Consider the following 16048-nt stretch of genomic DNA (forward strand, 5'->3'; position numbering starts at 1 on the left):
AATTTGAGTTATTTTTTCATTTTGGCATACTATATTAGCACAATTGATCTAAATCCAGACAAAAAATTCAAAAAAACATGTTTAACGAATCATTTTCATAACTTGAAATGCAAATAGAAATTGTACATTTCTAAAAATTATACACAAGTTTTGCGAACAACAAAGTTATATGGTACTATTTACCTAAAAATACAGCCAAGCCCTCAGGCGTTTTTTATATAACAATTTAAAACTATTTACTGAACAATCAGGTGTGCTGCATCAAATAAGAAGGCACAAAAATTATTTGTGCCAGTCCAAAAAAATAGTTTGTGTCCAATATAATACAGAGGAGAACAGCACAGTCCTAAACCCTGCAGGTCTGACAACAAGAGGTGTGTCAGTCCAGTTTTCCATGTGGGGACAGCGTTTACACTGGAATTTGCCTTTGATGGCTTTTTTGGAGCAATTCAGCAGTATAACTGACTGTGGTGGGGCGTGGTCTGCGGTGCCGTGCAGGGAGGGCGGACGTACCTGCACAGCATCCTTAATCACGCCCGCCTAGTTAAAAACACGGGGACTCAGGGGTTTGTGGGTGTTGTGGTGAGATGTCAATAAAGATGGCCTGTAAATGGCCTGTATTTATATAGCGCTTTACTAGTCCCTAAGGACCCCAAAGCGCTTTACATATCCAGTCATCCACCCATTCACACACACATTCACACACTGGTGATGGCAGCTACAATGTAGCCACAGCCACCCTGGGGCGCACTGACAGAGGTGAGGCTGCTGAACACTGGCGCCACCGGGCCCTCTGACCACCACCAGTAGGCAACGGGTGAAGTGTCTTGCCCAAGGACACAACAACCGAGACTGTCCAAGCCGGGGCTCGAACCGGCAACCTTCCGATTACAAGGCGAATTCCCAACTCTTGAGCCACGATCGCCCACAAAGATGGCTCTGAATGATACTCCGTGGTCCCGCCGTGCCTTATTCTCACCACATTGGCCCCTCAGTCACCTCGCACAGCTGCTCCACCACCGCCTCCGCCACTCCCGTTTGGAGCTGCTCCCCGCGCTGCGCCTCCGCCTCCAGCAGGTACAGCCCCCTCTTGGTGATTAAGGATGCCGTGCAGGGAGGGCAGACGCACCTGCACAGCATCCGCAGACCACGCCCCACCAAATACCCCCATCGCCCGATTGAGGCCGGGGAGCCATCCGGCCAAACCTACTCCCCCACCGCCAGTGGGAGAGGGAATCAGCCCGCACAGCGGGCGCCCCCAGGCCCCGTCCAAGCGACGGGGAGGTGCGAGTTCAGGTGGTCGCCCGTGAATCCAGCGGCGCAGGCCAAGCTGGTTCGGAAGTCGGACGCGTGGCAGGTGCACCCGGCGCGGCCGGCACAGTCATGAGCCCCAGCTCACAGGTGGCTGGGCAGAGGTGTGGCGTGTACTGGCCTCTGGTGGTGATGAGGCCGGTCTGGTGAGCACGGCGATCTCAAGCATGGCGCACGCCTCGCTCGCCAGTTCCACTCGAGCAGGCTCCCCCGGCACGGGGACCTCCAGCTCCTTGCGCGGCCCCTCCGTCACCGCCATCGCTCCCTGCTGGAGCAGCCCATCGCGCGACTCCTCCGTCACCACTACTCCCTCCGCCGCCCCTCCTGGCTCGAGCAGCCCCTCACGCAGCTCCTCTTCCTCCAGCCGGCGCAGACCCTCGCGCGCCTCGTCCGCCGCCTCCGGTTGGAGCGGCTCATCCACCGCTCCTGGCAGGAGCAGCCCTTCACCCGGCTGTTCCCCCTCCTCCGGCAGGAGCAGATCCCCGCGCGCCTCGTCTGCCACCTCCGGTTGCTGAGGTGCCTCACGCGGCTCCTTCACTGTCCTCGGGACACCCCTGTGGGGGTGGCGCCCAGGCCCAGAGCACCGCCACCAGCTCCCCAATCCTTTCCAGGTGACGCTCGGACTGGTCCTGCAGCTCTTCCTGCTGGCGACGCACCTCCGCCGCCTGCTCCCGCTGGGCGGCCACCATTTCGGCCACCCTCTGGGCCAGCTCCTCCATTCCCTGGCTCCGATACGGACCCGCCATTCTGCCTCCTGGGTTTCGGACCAATGTGGTGAGAATAAGGCACGGCGGGACCACAGAGTATCATTCAGAGCCATCTTTATTGACATCTCACCACAACACCCACAAACCCCTGAGTCCCCGTGTTTTTAACTAGGCGGGCGTGATTAAGGATGGCGTGCAGGTGCGTCCGCCCTCCCTGCACGGCACCGCAGACCACGCCCCACCACACTGACACACAATACAAAACAATAACTACACAACACACTAACTCTAGCCTCAAAACACGCTAAACATCACTAATGTCTCACATATGAAAACTCTCTCTCTGTCTTTCTTTCGCTTGCCCGCTTTCCGTCGCAGGTGTCGCTCCTAAAACTGCCCCTTCTCCCTAAACAACCAAGTGCCACATGTTGCCATATCAGTTTTTGATTGGCTGACAAGGTAAACTTTAACACCAATAGGGAAGGGGTGTTTGTTTTCTTTTTCTTTTTTCACTCGCAAGCGGAGAGTGCTTGCTAGCGCTGTCTGTAGAAAACGCCTTTTTTACCGTGCTTCCCGCTGTAAACACAACTGTTTTGTTCAGAATAAAACATTGCGTGTATCTTTTTTCTCATAACTCTGATATTACGTGGCCCATCAACACAATTCAAAAACTGGTATATAGTTTGAATTCCGCACTTTTGATCCAGGTTGAAATGGAGACTCTGAGTCGCTGCATCTTGTAGCTGTGTCGTCTTAAATTGGTCTTGTGATTTTGACGCGCCAGCGCGTCCGTTGACCCCAGAGGGTTAAAGCTCGACGAGGAGCATACAAGCTAAGAAGGTTAGCAAGATAGCTAGGCGCAATGTTATTTATAATTTTAAAAGTAAGCAACAAGATTTTAAAATCAATACAATATTTGATGGGTAGCCAAAGTCAACAAGAACTGGAGTAATGGAAGCAAATTTTCCAGTTCCAGTTAGGAGACGAGCTGCAGCATTTTGAGCAAGCTAAAGTCTATGGAGATGGACAGATTGGCCAAAGTAAAGGGAATTGCAGTATTCTAATCTGGAAGTCACAAAAGCATGAATACGTTTTTCAAGGTCATTGTGCTGTGTAAAATGTTTGGCTTTAGAGATTGTGCAATTGAAAAAGCCAGATTTGACTACTGAGGACACTTGTTTAACAAGCTTAAATGAACTGTCCAGGAAAACACCTAGATTGCTTACAGTGTCAGAGAAGAAGCTAGCAAGGGGGCCAAATAGAATGGCTAACTAGTCCCGAGGGATATGCCTATCAAACACTACAATCTCAGTTTTGGATGGGGTGAGTAACATCCCATTGTGATAGAAAAAGATCCGAGAGATAGGATTTAAACCCGTTAAGGGCAGAACCCTTAATGCCTACAGCATGACACACAACAAAACACAATTTTCTCTAGTGCTTTAGATAAGAACAGGAGTTTGGAGATTGGTCTATAGTTTGCAGGATCATTCTGGTCAAGGCTGCTTTTCTTTAGAACAGGCTGCACTGTTGCGTGTTTAAAGGCAGTCGGGACACAGCCCACCATTAATGATAGGCTCATCAAAGATAGAATATAAGGCCAATTACATCAAAACCATCCTTAATAATGGGAGAAATGTCACGTCCAGAATTCGAACTTCTCACCTGTCCAATAATCTCTTGAGGGTGGAGAATGAACTACTTCCTACTTCCTACCTCTTCCTACTTAAGCACGGAGAGGATTCACCACAGAGGGGTGTAAAAATGAAGGCTTAAGAGATAGAATTCTTCTTGTAAAATGATTTAAAAATTGCTCACAGAGAGCTGAGGAAGCCAAATCTGACCTACCAGGACAAGGATTGATCACGGAGTAAAAGACTTAGTGTCCGTGCTATCAGGATCAAAAAAGGCACAGTCTCAGAATTAAATATACATACAGGGCGACGAGGGCCCGCAGAAGTCAGTTCTATTGCATTTTACTCAGCATCGACCATAAACACAAAATGGTCAGAGATGCCAACATTATCATTGCTCTTAATACAGATATCCTGAGCATATGAAATGACCAAGTCCAACGAGTGGCCCTTTAAATGTGTCGCTTCACTCACCCACTGTGTAAGAATGCTGCGAATCCAAGTTTCCATCAGGAACAAAGAATCCAACCACAAGGTGAGAAAAAGATCGTTTAGGGAGTCCCAATCCATGTCCGAGCAGGCAAACAAACCACTGGGCGAGCTGGGTAAGATTGTCGTCCTACTGGACAAATCCAACGGTGGCTAATCAGTCTGAAGGACAACTGGTCCTGAATGGAGAAAGGAGGTTGCAAAATATCCAAAGTGGAATAGGAGTTAGCCGCAGCATGTGCCTTACCTTAAAGCGAACATGGAACCCACTCAGTTTGCCCCGCTTCCTATAGCGCCTCTTAGGCAGGGAAGGTAGAGGCAGAGGATGTGCACCAGTGGAAGGGTAAATAAATGACAAAGTAGCATCTCCTAAGTTCCAGCAAGGGTACGGCTGATAGCAATGGGTCGAAGACTTCGGGGTTTTGAGGTCGAAGAACAGGGTTGGCCGATTGTAGGTAATGCATGCAATCTATCAAGTACATGAACTTCACTGGAAAAAGGTTAAAAACCTCAATACACAATGAAACTATGCAGGATTTGACATAGTTGTAAACATACTGAAAGAAAACTGCCACCAGTGGGAAAGAGGGAGGAGCAATGTGAGCAAAGAAAATAAATCAGGTACAGAACAAAGAGCTTCAGGCAGAAAGCTGGAACCTCCTTTTTCTAATGATGAAAACCTTTGAAGAAACTGAACTCTGCTTTCCACAACTCCTCAACTCCTCCTGCAGGAAGACCATGCGTCCTTATACATTTTCTATCCTTATTTATATTACCCTGTCCTCCATTTCTTTGCTCACTGTGACTCTTAATCTGCTGGTCATCATCTCCATCTCACATTTCAAGTAATAATTTTGTTAGACATATGCAGACAGTAAGATTTTATGGCTAAAAGATGAAAATGATATGATATCCTATCTGAGTGAGTCTGAGCTAAATGCTTTTTCCTTTTATCTGTATAAAATTGCACTTGTTGCTACAAATAATAATAATAATAACTGTGTCGCTGTCTTTTGTCTTCAGGAAGCTGCACACCCCCACCAATCTCCTCCTCCTATCTTTGGCTGTCTCTGATTGCCTGGTGGGTCTCCTGATTTTATTTCAAATTATGATTATAGATGGTTGCTGGTTTCTTGGTGAATTCATGTGTAGTATGTATTTTCTCTTGGACTACATTATTACCTCTGCGTCAATAGGAACCATGGTTCTCATATCAATTGACCGTTATGTGGCTATTTGTTACCCTCTCCATTACTCTACCAAAGTCACCCCAAAAAGAACAAAAGCATGTGTTTATCTGTGTTGGATTTGTTCTTCAGTCTTTCAATGTCTCCTGCTAAAAGACAACCTGGTGCAACCTGGCAGGTATAATTCCTGCTATGGGGAGTGTGTGGTTGTTGTTGGCCATGCTTTTGGAGTTGCAGATCTATTGCTGTCCTTTATTGGTCCTGTCATTGTGATTGTAGTTCTTTATCTAAACGTATTTGTTGTGGCTATGACTCAAGCTCGTGCCCTGCGGTCACATATTGCAACTCTGACACACGAGGGGTCAGTAAGTACAAATGTTAAGAAATCTGAAATGAAAGCAGTGAGGACCATCAGTGTTCTTATCATTGTGTTTCTAATATGTCTCTGCCCATACTTTGGTGTCACACTCTCAGGTCAAGATGCCATCCTCAGTGCTTCATCTGTTGCATTTGTAATGTGTTTGTTCTATTTAAACTCCTGTCTAAACCCTCTAATCTATGCTTTATTTTACCCCTGGTTCAGAAAATCTGTTAAACAAATTGTTACACTTAAAATATTGAAGTCTGGCTCTTGTGACACCAATATCATGTAAACAGAATGAAAGACTGAGAATGAAAGCCCCATTGTTTTTTTGTTGTTGTTTTATGTTTTCTATTACAAAAAAGTTACTAACAGAGAAGTAACACCCATAAGTAAAGAACAGAAACCCGTGTGGTTTAGAGATGGGGAAGAAAAGACTGTAATAACTCTACTGACGGACTTCATTTCTGAAATATTTTGACTGATACAAATATTATTCATGTCATTGGCAACCAACATTAGTATATGTATTAGACTGCTAGTAGCATTATAGGAACTATATTTTAGTTTCAGAGTTTCTCCTTTATCTTCAGTATGTTACTCAATTTCATACAAAGGAGACATGTCAATGGAAACAGCACTCTTGTCACGCATGTACATAAATAGACAGCGTGTACACATTGCTCCTCCCCATCCTTGTCTGTTGTGTTCTTTCATGTGTCTCCGCAGAGAGCAGGGATGTAAGCTGCAGTTTCTGAGAAACAGCAGCATTCAGTATGAATATAGCTTTATAGCTGGAAATAAAGACAAAAAAGTAATGTGCCTACATTAAAAAAACTCTAATGTGATAAGATAATCAGTTTATACAAAAGTCTGCAGCAAAAGAAGTGAAGAGGAGGAGGAGGAAAATTATAATTACCAGTTAATAATATAAACCTGACGTTCCTAAACACCCAGATGACTCCCTGCCTTAATGAAGACAGACATAAAATCTTTCTTTTAACTTTTAACATATGAACACAAAACCAGCAAGATGAAGCAAAGATGAAAACCAGCCTAGAGAAGCTGCAAAGCGATCACCACAATGGTTCTACTCTAAAAAACAGAAGCTTGAAGAAGCCTCAAGCTTGACTGCACATCACTGTCTTTGTTACCTGTTCAGGGTCTGGCTGCTGGGCAGGGGTCTGCATTGACTCACTGCACTGACTGTTTTTTGGCTAGATTTGCATTAGTATACTGTCTCTGTAGATGGTTCAAGGTTCAAGGTCCTTTATTTGTCACATGCATAGTTATACAAGTGAAGTTCTATCAGCAGGATAATGTAGTTGTTTCTGTCCTATACAGAGTTTGCATCATGCACTTGTTTTTTTTTTTTTGTTCATTAAAAGCAAAAGTAAGGTCCATATTGGCACTCATCAGCAGTTATAGACAAGTGCACTATTTTACTCGACACACACACACACTGAAATCAGTGGATTGGAGCACAACTGCGCCGAAATACAACGGCATGTTTGTTTGATTTCTTTTTCTTTTTATTAGGCCAGTGTACAGACAACTAAAGAACCTTTGGAATGTGAGTAATGACATAATTGTCATTTTAATGGAATTACGCACAGTAATGTGTTACATTACTACATTACTAAAAAATGCAATGTGATTACATTAACAATACTTTGTAACATGTTACACCCAACACTGGTTATGGCTAAGATCTTTAGCATTAGTTAATGTAAATTGTGTTATTATTCAGTATAGTCCAAGGAGCTTGCAAAGAAAAGCGTCTGGACTTCTTTAAGTTACTTGAAGACGTTTCACCTCTCATCCGAGAAGCTTCTTCAGTTCTAGGGTCAAACAGGAAGTACACAGAGCAGTAGTGGTTTTTGATATAGGCGACACGGGCAGTTGCCCAGGGTGGCATCGTGGTAGGGGGCGGCATCACGGGCATCAGCAAAAAAAAGTTGCTCGTACTCATGCTGCCTCGACATCACACCAGTGCATTTTGGGGATGGCATAGGCACCGATTGGTGTTCTTATAGCCTTTTGCGAGGTGCAACTTCTGCTTGTGGCACAGGGAGGAAAGGATGGGGTGGCAGGGGATTCTCTGGCTGGCCGGAGCGGCATCTGATAGCCAACTCGCAAAATAAAACAAAATAAAAACATAATAAAAACAAACCAATAAACATGAAAACACCAGATATTATGATAAAGAATTTATCACCAATGTTTTTTCGAAATTCTATAGGCAAAAAGTGAGCGCGTGCTCGCTGCTGTGCTGAAGTCAAAGTAAACTTTGTCATCTCCGCTATATACAGTACAGTATATAGAGAGACAAGACGACAAGACTCCATTTACAGCAGTGCAAGTAAACAAACAATAAATATATGAAGAGTAAGAAAATAAATATACAGTGGGGCAAAAAAGTATTTAGTCAGCCACCGATTGTGCAAGTTCCCCCACCTAAAATGATGACAGAGGTCAGTAATTTGCACCAGAGGTACACGTCAACTGTGAGAGACAGAATGTGAAAAAAAATCCATGAATTCACATGGTAGGATTTGTAAAGAATTTATTCGTAAATCAGGGTGGTAAATAAGTATTTGGTCAATAACAAAAATACAACTCAATACTTTGTAACATAACCTTTGTTGGCAATAACAGAGGTCAAACGTTTACTATAGGTCTTTACCAGGTTTGCACACACAGTAGCTGGTATTTTGGCCCATTCCTCCATGCAGATCTTCTCGAGAGCAGTGATGTTTTGGGGCTGTCGCCGAGCAACACGGACTTTCAACTCCCGCCACAGATTTTCTATGGGGTTGAGGTCTGGAGACTGGCTAGGCCACTCCAGGACTTTCAAATGCTTCTTACGGAGCCACTCCTTTGTTGCCCGGGCGGTGTGTTTTGGATAATTGTCATGTTGGAAGACCCAGCCGCGTTTCATCTTCAAAGTTCTCACTGATGGAAGGAGGTTTTGGCTCAAAATCTCACGATACATGGCCCCATTCATTCTGTCCTTAACACGGATCAGTCGTCCTGTCCCCTTGGCAGAAAAACAGCCCCATAGCATGATGTTTCCACCCCCATGCTTCACAGTAGGTATGGTGTTCTTGGGATGCAACTCAGTATTCTTCGTCCTCCAAACACGACGAGTTGAGTTTATACCAAAACGTTCTACTTTGGTTTCATCTGACCACATGACATTCTCCCAATCCTCTGCTGTATCATCCATGTGCTGTCTGGCAAACTTCAGACGGGCCTGGACATGCACTGGCTTCAGCAGCGGAACACGTCTGGCACTGCGGGATTTGATTCCCTGCCGTTTTAGTGTGTTACTGATGGTGACCTTTATTACTTTGGTCCCAGCTCTCTGCAGGTCATTCACCAGGTCCCCCCGTGTGGTTCTGGGATCTTTGCTCACCGTTCTCATGATCATTTTGACCCCACGGGATGAGATCTTGCGTGGAGCCCCAGATCGTGGGAGATTATCAGTGGTCTTGTATGTCTTCCATTTTCTGATGATTGCTCCCACAGTTGATTTGTTCACACCAAGCTGCTTGCCTATTGTAGATTCACTCTTCCCAGTCTGGTGCAGGTCTACAATCCTGTTCCTGGTGTCCTTCGAGAGCTCTTTGGTCTTGGCCATGGCGGAGTTTGGAGTCTGTTTGAGGCTGTGGACAGGTGTCTTTTATACAGATGATGAGTTCAAACAGGTGCCATTCATACAGGTAACGAGTGGGGGACAGAAAAGCGTCTTACAGAAGACGTTACAGGTCTGTGAGAGCCAGAGATTTTCCGTGTTTGAGGTGACCAAATACTTATTTGCCACCCTGATTTACGGATAAATTCTTTACAAATCCTACCATGTGAATTCATGGATTTTTTTCTTCACATTCTGTCTCTCACAGTTGAAGTGTACCTCTGGTGCAAATTACTGACCTCTGTCATCATTTTGGGGGGGGAACTTGCACAATCTGTGGCTGACTAAATACTTTTTTGCCCCACTGTACATTTTAGGACTAGGGGTAAAGGGATCAATAACAATTTAAAATTTATAATTACAGTTTGATGATTTAAAGTCTCACACACAACCTGTCGAAAAGGGAGGAGGGGGGGAGGGGCTGCTTCCAAATATAGCACTGTGACAAAGTGGGTGAAAGGACCATTTGTCTATATTCTTAGTTAACATTCTTGTTTTGATTTAACCATATTTCACATGTAATCTGCAATAGGCAAACATCTACTATCCCGGGTTTGTTTATGTTTTGCACTTTTACAGATTATATAATATAACATGTTCTTTATTTTAACTGTTAATTTGTATTGTTTAAAACTTACCTTACCTACCTGTCTTGCAGAAACAAAAGGAGGAAATGTAGTTTTACTTCCTGCTTTATACCTTCTGGGTTCATCTGAGGTCACAGGAAGAGACCAAGTGCAGAAGGGGAAGAACTCTTATAATTTAATAAAGTTGATTTTAGAGGGTTTATAAAGAAATAGATTTATTTTTGTGATATGTATTGATTACACCACAGAGTTTGTTGCCAGTAAAGAGGAGTAGTAGAGGTTTGACTATAATCATGTTCATCTTACCTACCTACTGAATGGAATAGTCCAGAGGAGAAATTGTTTGATTAAGTGGACTATTTAAGCAGAAGAACTCAGGTGTTTCAAGAGAAAGGTTCAGGTCAGTGTAGCTGTGTGCAGTTTGACCTTAATTTCTGTTGATTTAAGTTCAGTTATGTTTATTTGAGCTGAGTTAATTATAGAGTTGAGTTTCTTATTTGTTTCTTTGTAAATATTATTTGGGTCACAAAATGGTGAATAAATCACTTGCTACACTGGACAGCATCAGTCTCCTGCACTTCTTTGACCGCTTAAGTCAAGTCCTACCACAAGCACATTTAATTTCTAATGTTGTAAATCCAATTCCATTATGTATTCATGATTTGAATTCTGGGTTGTGTGAAATCCCAGAAATAAACCCTAGACAAAGCATATCTGTGAACTAAGGTGTAGAATCAGAATACTTTATTAATCCCTAAGGAAATTATGTGGGTCACAGTTGCTCCAAGAAGAAATGGTAAAAATAGTAACAGTAACAGACTAAACACCAAACAATACATTATGTTACAGATTTTACACATTTAAGAAATAGCACTAATATATACAGATCACTCAATTATAAATATCAAGGATGAACAGAAAGGATTTTAAATAAATGTCAAGAAAATTGACAAGAATATTACTGAGTAGAAAAGAGTGTGTGCAAAAAGGGTGTAACTATTGCAGTTTTTACAGTGTATTAGATCGAGGAGTTGTACAGGGAGATGACCACGGGCAGGAATGATTTCCTGCGTTGTTCAGTAGCGCTTTTTGGTAATCTCAGTCTCTCACTGAACGTGCTTCTGTGACGCCAGAGAGAGAGAGTTCGCTCAGGGCGCCAAACAGGCTAGGACCGCCACTGGCAAAGATACACAGACCAGAGGAAAAGAGAGAACACGTGGAGAGCACAGACATAACGGGCTGGGGAAAATATGAAATAAAACACAAGGAGGAAAAAGGAGGCATGGGAACTCACAGATACACGGAGGGGGACACAGGGTGTAAAGACACGATGGGAAATCTAAAAAAACTAAACTGAACTACCTAGGGACCATGGGATAAATAATGAACAAAATTTAAAAAAAAAAAAAAAAAAACTAAGAACGCTGGTTCAAAATGACTGGTTCAGGTATACAAAAACATTTTCCTTTAATATTTAGTATATTTCCGTCATTCCATCATATTTTTTTGATGCTCGGTAATCCAGGTAATTAAACTCCAGAAGGCTGACTTTATTTCGAAGCAGCAATTTAACCCTTTAAAGCCGGTTGGAGTGGGCACGCTCTGTTTTGTGTAACTATTTTTAAATCCCGGTAGCACTGCAACCACATAAGCTAGCACAATAATTTTTTTTGCATATGAAACCGGAGTTGTACTTACATCTTATGCCATCAGCTTGTCCTCGGTCACAGTTTCCTTCCACATACAGCTTTGCAAAAACTGAATAAAAAGCACTTGCAGCAACAAAAACATAATATTCTAGAAACACGCTTTGCCGATCCGATCAGCTGTTTGTAACACTTCCTACGTCCATCAGCGTGAACTATCGCATGTCCGCCATGTCCTGCCTGAAACCGGAAGTGACGCCATTTTGCAGAAATGTAGTTTTTTACCATCAGGGCCTTATGAGCCTATAGTGGTGTTTTTAAAAGTTATGTTTGACTTTATGACTTTCTGTGTCGTTTCTGGGATGCTTAGGACTCATATTGCACTGCTGGAAATAGTTTATTTTGATGCATATGCTGGTTTTTTTGCAAATTTACATTATAATATTTATTTTCGTTTTTCCTGCAGTATATAAAAATTGGTGTATCTCAAAAATAAAACTATGAAGACACTCAAAATAAATTTCCTGTGGTGGGAAACTATTTTGTGCAACTTTTTTGTAGTTACAGTTTTGAGGGATAAGCCTCTTAAATTTCTCTAACTAGAAATATATGTTAAAAAAACAAAAAGTATTTTAATTTTTTTTGCAATTTATGTAATTACTATGCACCTAATGCAGACATATTATTAAAATTTGGGCTATAATGGTTGTTGATGTATATCAACTTGAAATGCTCCCAAAAATGGCTCCACAGCATGTAAAAATATAATATAAGCTCTGGCGGACTTGGTTCTATGGTAGGTCCTAAAGGGTTAACAAAACTGTTCTACTACCTTTGTCTGCTGGAAGGTAAGGATGTTGTCCTTAACATGTGTATAACACGTGCCTTTGTACCTAGGGCCATGGAGTCAGCTACTAAGTGAATGGGTGAGAAAACCTTATTTTATTATTAATATGTTCCAATCCAAAGAGGAGCAGACCTGAACACATCACTTCTCATACCAAAATCTCAAAATACCATAATACCCATATTTTAACAAATTTTGTCATATTTAGATTTGATTTATGCAGTGCTTGCTGTGTTGGTTGTTTTTTTTTATTATCATTTTTTGAGCTCCTTCTTTAATAAATATAACCATTTTGTTCTTTGATATTGTATTAATTTTTTTACTCAATGTTTTTTTTTTTATCATTTGCTTTTTTTGTGATAAAAAAACTGAAGAGAGTGGTAACATCGTACAAGACAATTGTTTTATCTGCCTTCGTAATGACATCTCTCTGTTATGGTCCTGGGTCATTTTGAACCAGCGTTCTTTTTTGCACATGTCGAGGAGCGTGTCAGGTTACATTTCACTGTGTGTTATACTTGTATAACTATGCATGTGACATATAAAGAACCTTGAACTTTGAACCATCTACAGAGACAGTATACTAATGCAAATATAGCCAAAAATCAGTCAGTGCAGTGAGTCAATGCAGACCCCTGCCCAGCAGCCAGACCCTGAACAGGTAACAAAGACAGTGATGTGCAGTCAAGCTTGAGGCTTCTTCAAGCTTCTGTTTTTTAGAGTAGAACCATTGTGGTGATCGCTTTGCAGCTTCTCTAGGCTGGTTTTCATCTTTGCTTCATCTTGCTGGTTTTGTGTTCATATGTTAAAAGTTGGAGGGGTGGAGGGGTTTGTGTGTCCCAGGGATCCCAGGGGCTATGTTGTCTGGGGGCTTTTGCCCCCTGGTAGGGTCTCCCATGGCAAATTGGTCCTGGGTGAGGGACGAGACAAAGAGCGATTTAGAAGATCCTTATGAAAAGAACATCGAGGGAACAGTTTACCCTGCCCGGGATAGGGTTACCGGGGCCCCGCCCTGGAGCCAGGCCCGGGGAGGGTGCCCGAGGGCGAGCGTCTGGTGGCCGGGCCTTAGTCCATGGGGCCCGGCTGGGCACAGCCCGAAGAGGAGACATGGGCCCATCCTCCCGCAGGCCCACCACCCGCAGGAGGCGCCATAGGGGTCGGGTGCATTGTGTGCCGGGTGGCGGCCAGGAGCGGAGACCCTGGCGGACTGACCCCCGGCTGCCAAGACTGGCAATAGGGACATGGAATGTCACCTCTCTGGTGGGGAAGAAGCCTGACTTAGTGAGTGAGGTTGAGAGGTACCGGCTAGATATAGTCGGGCTCACCTCTACGCTTGGCTTGGGCTCTGGAACCAGTCTCCTGGAGAGGGGCTGGACTCTGTCTCAGTCTGGAGTTGCCCCTGGTGAGAGGCAGCGGGCTGGGGTGGGTATTCTAATAACCCCTCAGCTTGCTGCCGGTACGTTGGGGTTTTTCCCGGTGGATGAGAGGGTTTGTTCCCTGCGCCTTAGGGTCGGGGAACTGGTCCTGACTGTCATCTGCGCTTGTGCGCTGAGTGGCAGTTCGGAGTACACAGCCTTCTTAGAGTCCCTGGGCTAGGGGGTGCTGGAAGGTGCTCCACCTGGAGACTCTGTTGTCCTGCTGGGAGACTTCAGTGCTTATGTGGGTAATGACAGCGAGGCCTGGAGGGGCATGATTGGGAGGAACGGCCTCCCTGATCTGAACCTGAGCGGTGCTTTGTTATTGGACTTCTGTGCTAATCACAGTTTGGCCATAACGAACACCCTGTTCGAACATAAGAGTGTCCATAAGTGCACGTGGCACCAGGACGCTCTAGGCCGTAGGTCAATGATCGATTTTGTAATCGTATTACCAGACCTGCGACCATATGTTCTGGACACTCAGGTAAAGAGAGGGGCTGAGCTGTCAACTGATCACCACCTGGTGGTGAGTTGGATCAGGTGGCGGGGGAGGATGCTGGACAGACCTGGTGCACCTAAACGCGTAGTGAGGGTGTGCTGGGAACATCTAGCAGAGGCCCCAGTCCGCGAGATCTTCAACGCACACCTCCGGCAGAGCTTCAACAGCATTCCGAGGGAGACTGGGGACATTGAGTCCGAATGGACCATGTTCAGCGTCTCCATTGCCGAAGCTGCTGCATTGAGCTGCGGCCGTAAGGTGGTTGGTGCCTGCCATGGTGGTAATCCCCGAACTAAATGGTGGACACCAGAGGTGAAGGGAGCCACCAGGCTGAAGAAGGAGTCCTATCGGCCTTGGTTAGCTCCGGAGGCAGCCGACAGGTATCGACAGGCCAAGCGGAATGCGGCTCGGGCAGTGGCTGAAGCAAAAACTCGGGTGTGGGAGGAGTTCGGAGAGGCCATGGAAAAAGACTTTCGGACTGCCTTGAAGAGATTCTGGCAAACCGTCAGGCGTCTCAGGAGGGGAAAGCAGTGCTCTACCTGCACTGTGTATAGTGCTGGCGGAGCGCTGCTGACGTTGACTGAGAAAATTGTCAGGCGGTGGAAGGAATACTTCGAGGACCTCCTTAATCCCACTGACACGTCTTCCGAGGAGGAAGCAGAGTCTGGGGATGAGGGGAATGACCCGCCAATTTCCGGGGGCGAGGTCACTGAGGTAGTTAAACAACTCCTTGGTGGCAGAGCCCCTGGTGTTGATGAGGTCCGCCCCGAGTTCCTGAAGGCACTGGACATTGTAGGGCTGTCCTGGTTGACACGCCTCTGCAATGTTGCATGGAGATCAGGGGCAGTATCCGTGGACTGGCAGACCGGGGTGGTGGTCCCCATCTTTAAGAAGGGGGACCGGAGGGTGTGTTCCAACTACAGGGGGATCACACTCCTCAGCCTCCCTGGGAAAGTCTATGCCAGGGTGCTGGAAAGGAGAGTTCGTCCGCTAGTCGAACCTCGGATACAGGAGGAACAATGCGGTTTTCGTCCTGGTCGCGGAACACTGGACCAGCTCTTTATCCTCTCGAGGATACTTGAGGGTGCATGGGAGTTTGTCCAACCAGTCTACATGTGTTTTGTGGACGTGGAGAAGGCATTCGACCGTGTCCCTCGGGGTGTCCTGTGGGAGGTGTTGCGGGAGTATGGGGTGTCTGGCCCATTGCTACGGGCCATTCGATCCCTATACAACCGTTGCAAGAGCTTGGCTCGCATTGCCGGCAATAAGTCGGACTCGTTTCCAGTGGGTGATGGGCTCCGCCAGGGCTGCCCTTTGTCTCCGGTTCTGTTCATAATTTTTATGGACAGGATATCTAGGCGCAGCCAAGTGGCGGAGGGCTTTCGCTTTGGTGGCCTCAGAATCTCATCTCTGATTTTTGCGGATGATGTGGTTCTGTTGGCTCCATCGGGTGAGGGCCTCCAGCTCGCACTGGAGTGGTTCGCAGCCGAGTGTGAAGCAGCGGGAATGAGGATCAGCACCTCCAAATCTGAGGCCATGGTTCTCAGCCGGAAAAGGGTGGAGTGCCCACTCCGGGTCGGGGATGAGTTCCTGCCCCAAGTGTGTCTGTGTGTCCACCGTGTCTCACCCGTGTGTTCTCCCTGCTGTCCATCGTCATTCTCCTCT

General features: G+C 45.4%; 1 protein-coding gene across 1 annotated transcript; it reads left to right on the forward strand.

Moving 5' to 3' along the window:
- The first annotated feature begins 4810 nt into the window (after positions 1–4810).
- LOC146556084 (trace amine-associated receptor 13c-like) lies at positions 4811–5981 on the forward strand. Its single transcript, XM_085250482.1, has 2 exons — positions 4811–4986; positions 5165–5981. Exons 1-2 carry the CDS (start codon positions 4811–4813, stop codon positions 5979–5981), a joined length of 993 nt encoding a protein of 330 aa, XP_085106608.1.
- The last annotated feature ends 10067 nt before the right edge of the window (positions 5982–16048 follow it).

The sequence above is a fragment of the Mchenga conophoros genome, linkage group LG16 (assembly GCF_057382185.1).
Source record: "Mchenga conophoros isolate Kocher_MC1m ecotype Shallow Benthic linkage group LG16, M_conophoros_male_GT1.1, whole genome shotgun sequence".
Classification (NCBI taxonomy): Eukaryota; Metazoa; Chordata; class Actinopteri; order Cichliformes; family Cichlidae; genus Mchenga; species Mchenga conophoros.

Excerpts from the sequence above, each read along its gene's own strand:
- LOC146556084 (XM_085250482.1), top strand. The coding sequence starts at position 4,811 with ATGATGAAAACCTTTGAAGAAACTGAACTCTGCTTTCCACAACTCCTC. Across the intron at positions 4,987-5,164 it reads ATCTCCATCTCACATTTCAA|GAAGCTGCACACCCCCACCA; the intron begins GTAATAATTTTG and ends TTTTGTCTTCAG.